The following is a 6,711-nucleotide window of genomic DNA, read 5'->3' on the forward strand; positions in this document are numbered from 1 at the left end:
GATTTTTGGGTGCTTTTCCTAATTTGAATTTTTGAGGTTGTTTCTACAGGTTTAGAAATTTTGAGAGTATAATTTTAATTTTTAAATTCCTCGGGGCCTGTTTTTAATTTTTATATTTCATGTTTGTTATTTTAAGTTTTGAAAAGTCACGGTTTTTTGGGTAATTTTAAACTTTTAAAGATATTTTGTGTAATTTTTGAATTCTTAATCTTATTTTTTTAAATTGCTGAGCTATATGTAGTTCATGTGGAGTTAATATAAGATATAATTAGTATTTAGATAGATTAAGATTTAAATAAAAATTTTAAAATAATATTTTTAAATTGTTGAGCTATAGATAGTTCCTGTGGAATTAGATAAAATATAATTAGAATTACAATAGATTAGAATTTAAATGTAATATTCAAAATAGTGAAGAGTAATATTGACCATAGAAGATTTTTCAAAACTCATGTTTTTAAAGGGAGTATGATATGATATGATATGATATGATATGATTTATTTCAAACCCGCCACTTCTAAATCACCTTAAGAAAACTCACCTAAATTATATTTAAACTCACCTTGAATTCCACCAGTTTGATGTGTAAGTTGCTATATTTTTTTTATTATTTACTATTTTTTGTTCTGACTTTTTATATATACAGAATATTTAAGTTAAACTTGTTAGTTATTTTCACCACGTTATTGCACAGGTAAATTTTGCAGGTTAACCCTCAAATTTAATTTGTATATGGATGGATGTTAGCTTTCTTAGGGGACCCGAACCCGACCCGTTCCCGCCCGTTAACTTTGGGGCGCGAAATCAAGTACACGTATGTATCACCCGCTACGAACGCGTGTAACGTCTTCTCTCTCATTTTATTTGTCAATCGATCGAAAAGTTCGGCCATCTCCCCGAATTAAAGTAAGCCCACCATAAAAACTCTGCCCTCTCGAGCGAGCTCCTTCATTCAACGGCCATGGCGATTCTAGGGCGATCTCTTCTCCGACTTCACAAAAACCTAACACTAACTCGATCTACATCTCATCTTTCCATTTTAAGGTCTTCTTTTCTACACCTCCCTCGCTCGCTTGATTTCTAGGGTTTCATATTATTTCATGTTTTTTTTCAATCTTGCAGGTCTCAGGTTGGATCACTTTCTCGATTGTATTCTGATTTCGGATCGATTGAAGTCGATCTCTCCAACGAAGAAAGCAAGCGGCGGCTGCATAACAGGTTTCCTTTAATGATTGTTCTTTTCCTTTTTAAGGTTAATTTTGAGAAAATCCCATTGATCTTTGGGTAATTTGCACAAAGTGGTCATGAAATTTAAAAATTAGAGAAAACTACCATAAACATTGGGGAATTTCACAAAATAGATCCACTGGTCTTTGGAGAAAGTTCCATTATTGGGTTTGTGGGAAAGAGAGAGTGTAGAGAAACCAGAAGAAAAAAAAGTATTAGGGAGGGAATTTTGTTTTACGGTTTCTAAAATAAACGGAATTTCAGAAAACATTTCGAAAGTTTCTGTTAAATTCCTCAAAAGTTTACGACAGGTTTCTCTAAATAATAAATTCCATGGCCTTTACGTGTATATCACCCAAAGTTCAGGCGTGTACCCTTTCTTAACCCAAGTATGAGATTGCTGATGTTTAGAGTTAAAATGTTGGTGTTTTTCTTTCTGTAGGTTATTGTATAGGAGTAGGCAGAGAGGATATCTTGAGCTGGATCTGGTTTTAGGAAATTGGGTGGAGGAGAATATCAAAACAATGGATGAGCCCAAAATTAAAGCACTTGTAGATGTTCTCGACTTGGTAATTTGTGAAACTTGTTTTATTAGTACTTTGTTTTTATTAGCTTTTGTAGTTTTATTGTTGTTGGGGTTTTAGATTTTTTTTAAAGGTTCTTAGTTGCAAATGAATTTTCTGTTGTTTTAAACATTATTAGTTTAATTTAACTACGACATGGCTTTCCACTGATCTTTGTTGCTACTTCATAATATCTCTTCATAGTATTATAAGATGTTAATAATTAGAAATCTATAAGGTCTACTAATGCAATATCTTGGCGTGTAGGTTAAGAAGAGTATTATCCCAGATTATATTTATTTATACTTTTCAACTTTAACATTTATAGAGAACTCTATGCGTGAAATCAAATAAATCCTTAACTAGATGAGGATATAAGATCATTGGTCACTAAATCATAAACTTAGCTAATTTTAAAATAAACCTATTGAATTAGAATCTCAATCAAATTAAGACTGTTTCTATTTTCAATAATTATTATATTTGTTTAAAGATCCAAGAGAAAGAGTAAAAATATAAAATATGAAAGTCATAGTTTTTTTTTTGGGGGGGGAGGGGGTGGAGGAAGGGAGGGAAATATTGGTTCATGGTTTTAAATATTCTTGATATAGCCCAATACATCAGCCGATATATCCTTTTATAACGCTCGCCTCAAAACGATATGGTCTTTATGTACTTTACCGCTTTTTGGCAATTTTTCGTTGATACATACCCAATATGGCCGATATGTCAACCGATATATTGGCCAATATATCCTTTTATATGGCCTGCTACAAATCAATATAGTTTTGCAAAATTTTTTATGGTTTTAAGCAAAAGTTTCATTCTTTGGAGTTTTTTTATCAAAATACTCGTATGCTCATTTCTTCCCTAAGTTTCTATAATTGGTTATTAATTGTAAAGATATATTTTCTACATGTTTATATGCTTCAACGTTACAGAAGACGTTAGGTGGACTAGGCGTTTGATCTGAGGCCTAGCGCCTAGGTGTTTGTCTATTTTTTAATTTATTTAATTATGGTAATTCACAAAAATATGTATTAAGTTCAATATAAAATTGTAAAAAAAAAGAAATAACAAGATTAGATCCATAATCAACCATGCACAAATACTAAATAGCCAAAATAGTAACCAAAATACTAAGAAACATCACCATGTCCAACATAACAAGTCATCACAATAGCAAATAATATCGCCAAGTTAGAAGTCTAAATGCTCAAGAAGAAAAAAAAACACGAATAGTCTAAGTGTCTAGCATGGAATAAAATCATATAATCTAATGAAGTCATCACCAATCATCATCATGGAAATCCTCCACTGCATGATCGCTCTCCTCTGAGTTCATGTCCACAAAGTCCTCATCCTCATCCGTAACATCATCGTCAGAGGCAAGAGATTCTTCTTCGCTAGTAATCATCGAAGGTCCTGCAGCTTCTGCTATTCTTTCACTCCTTCAGTTTGTCGCAACCTCAACGGCTCTAGATATATTCTCCATCATCGTCCAACTAACACCTGAATCGGGATAAGTCTCTTGCTCCTCATAGGAGGGGACTCCATCTGGGATCCATGCACGTGCCGTAGTATGATCCTGTGTTGTTAGCACGTCTTTGTCTTCTCCCCTCCTCTTCTTTTGCTTGAGCTTGGCGATTAAGGGTGGCCATTTTGAGGAGTAGGGGGTGATGAATTTTGTTTTTCTAAAGAAGAAATCACCCGGGGGTAGGGTTTGTTAGAGGCAGTGTTTTTTTGATATCATGATGATTTAAATTAACTCAATTCCAAAGAAGGTTAGTCCAATTTTATTCAAAAGAAAATAAATAGACTGCAATTACATAAATTTTAGGGTTAATTGCAAACATGTCTTCCGTTGTATCACTCAATTGCAAAGAGACCCTCTATGGTTCTTATTGTTGCAAATAAACCCCTGTAGTTCTACATGTTGCAAATGACCTATAGTATTAGCCCGAGAGCGAATACACCCTTTTAGTGAACTTTTTTGACTCTTTTAATAGTTAAAAAAAAGCAATTAGATGTCAATCATCATCAATAGAACTATGAAGGGTCTATCTGCCGCCTTAAGTATTTTTAACGATTTTGAGAGTAAAAAAATTCACTCATGTGGTCTACTCGCAAGAGGTAGAACTACAAGGGGTCTATTCACAACAAATAGAACAACTGGGGGTTTCTTTGCAATTGGGTGACATTATAGGGTTAACCCAAAAAAATTTAATGTGGTTTAAACTTTGTTTTAACTTTTTTTGTAATATACTAACCACTATAGTAGTGTTCATATTTGCATGTTAGTTGCATAACATCCCTCACAAATCCGAGCCATTCAAGAAACTACAACATATATTATATTATTTATATATGATACTCGTTTAGTTACCCCTTGCAGTTCTGCTTTGTAGGCTCATCCTATGATCATTTATTCATTTCATTTGCTGTTGAACTATTGCAATTTGGATATTAATTGGGGAAAATAATGCACACCAAATCTTTACGCTTTGAATATTTTTATAGCACCCATTATCACAATGGTTTTCAAGACAAATTTTATACTGTGAAGCCTTTTTTGATGGGTTCATTCTTTTGTGGCCCTACAGAAGCACTCCCTCTAAATGGGATAAGCTAGTCCATGACGAAAGTCTCTAAAAGGTTTAGCTTCATCCTTAGGCAAGAGGCTTACCTGCAGAATATAGTTCATCATATCATGTTGTCTACTCTGAAAAAACATTTTGCGGAATAATTTTGATTCAGAAATCCTTTGATATGTAGTCTCCTCCCAAAAAATCGTTACTTCCAACCCTACCAAATTTAGATGGAAGGGCAGGCAAGTATCCCCATGAATCTTTCTCTAATCAAATGTTTGGTTAGTTAGCATTGGCTACTTTTGACCTTCTGTCATTTTTTTTGACATGGACTGTATCAGCTAATTAATCTTATTGGGTTGTATTTGAAGTTTATATGTAGATCCATCTAGATTTGGTGACACAGACAAGTGTATTTCTTAGCAGCAGATACATAGGTCAAAGAGACTGCAAACTGCTAGAACCTAGAATCAGGGAAATTGGAGATATAGTTGTACTGGTATACAGTGAAATATGTCCTTCGATAAATATCACAAGACCAATTTGAATTAAATAAGCGAGTTGGGAAATTATTTTTATCCATGGATATACAATGTGAACACTTGATGCTTTTAAATGAATAGATTAAATGACCTTCATTTAGGGATGTCGGATCGATCTTTGGTTGTCATCATTATAGCATTCAGATATGCACCCAACAAGAAGTATCATGAAGTGTCTTTCCTTGAAGAAAACATCTTCTCAGGCTTTTGGGTTCTCTAATTTATCCCTCTGGCCACAGTTAGACAGTAAGCAAACACCTCAAAACACAACCTTTTCTTCTTTTATACTTCCTATTTTCTATCTTTCTTTGCCTTTCTTAATTGCTCTGCGATTGTTATTTTTTGTTCTTCATTTTTCCTGAATTTAAATCAAAGTCCCCTGGCATAGAGGTTTATCCATGTTGATCAATGTGAACAACTACTGAGACTACACACAGAATTGTTGTGCTCGGTGGAAAACTGTTCCTTCTACTGCTGCACTTAGGGGTGCCAATAATATCCATATCTGTAGATATATCCCTATCTGATATACGAATATGGTTGCCAACCATCTATATCTATCACGGTATGGTTACAGATACGGATCTATATCCGGAATATCTTAATATATGATGATCATACAGTTGCAATTATTTCAATTCTTAGATCAATGGATTCGAGATTAATTTTGATGATCAAAGCGATCTAGTCTTAGCTTTCAGATGCAACAAATAGGTTAATGAATTCTCTTATATCATATGAACTATATTTTTTTAGTCTTATCTGGCTTTCTCATATTTGTTTTGTGTCTGCATGTATACCTACAAAGTTTGTGTGTGTGTCTATATATATATATATATATATATATATATATATATATTATGAGAAAAATGGAGAAACTTGGTACCGAAGTTGTTCCAACGCAACTTGGTAGTGATGGTGGCCTAATCTTGTCCCTACATCTACATTGGAGTTGTTGAAGGGTAGTTGAGGCTCTATCTTTGAGGTGTGATGTAGGGGCAAGATTATAGCCACATCACTACCAAGTTGTTGTGGACAACTTGGTACCAAGGTTTTTCATTTTTCTCTCTCTCTCTTTTAATATATATAATATATATATATATATATATATATATATATATATATATATATGCTTGTTATCTATATTCATTTCAAGAGATAATCATATTTGTGTTCATATCTGTGATTGGTAAATGGATATGGCATAGGGTACGTATTATGTAAAATATTATATCTGAACCGTATCCAATTCATTTGCACCCCTAGCTACAATACTTATGTGGGTAGTGCTAAGAATATCATGTTCTTTGCTCATTTGCCGCGTAAATTGGAGCTTCTTATAATAATTTTGACATAGGGTTCCTAAGCTTTCTTGGTGGTCTTTAATTCAAATCAATAGAAATAAAATATTGTCCTCAATTTTGGGTAATAATATCTGTCTTTAAACTAACCGTTGACATCTTACCAATAGTATTTTCTACGGGTTCTTGTTATCCTTGGCATTATATGCTTAATTCCTATTTATCAATCTTGTTCTTTCATTTTGTGTGGGCATGGGCGTGGGCCAAACTAGTTCATGCAAGTGAACCAACCCGCAGGGTTCAAGGCCGGGCTGGGTTGGACCTAGGCGTATGCGAGTCAGAGTGTGCCGGACTTGCCTCTCTGATCTAGGGTCTGGGACTAGAGCCACCCTAGCCCACGACCCACTTAAGGGCGGACCGGGCTGAAATCAACCCACGGCCTATGTTTTTTATCATTTTTCCAATTTAAAATATATTAAGCGTATTTAT

The 6,711-nt window shown here is 34.0% G+C and overlaps 1 protein-coding gene across 1 annotated transcript in view; it reads left to right on the plus strand.

The window, feature by feature from the left end:
* The window catches only part of LOC109825761 (succinate dehydrogenase assembly factor 2, mitochondrial), a 9,137-nt gene continuing 3,299 nt past the window's right edge, over positions 874-6,711 (plus strand). The window contains exons 1-3 of the mRNA XM_020392653.1: positions 874-1,045; positions 1,124-1,219; positions 1,671-1,797. Of these exons, the coding sequence (XP_020248242.1) occupies positions 963-1,045; positions 1,124-1,219; positions 1,671-1,797 (306 nt within the window). The 5' untranslated portion in view covers positions 874-962. The remainder of the gene's footprint in view (positions 1,046-1,123; positions 1,220-1,670; positions 1,798-6,711) is intronic.

The sequence above is a fragment of the Asparagus officinalis genome, chromosome 1 (genome assembly GCF_001876935.1).
Source record: "Asparagus officinalis chromosome 1, Aspof.V1, whole genome shotgun sequence".
Taxonomy (NCBI): Eukaryota; Viridiplantae; Streptophyta; class Magnoliopsida; order Asparagales; family Asparagaceae; genus Asparagus; species Asparagus officinalis.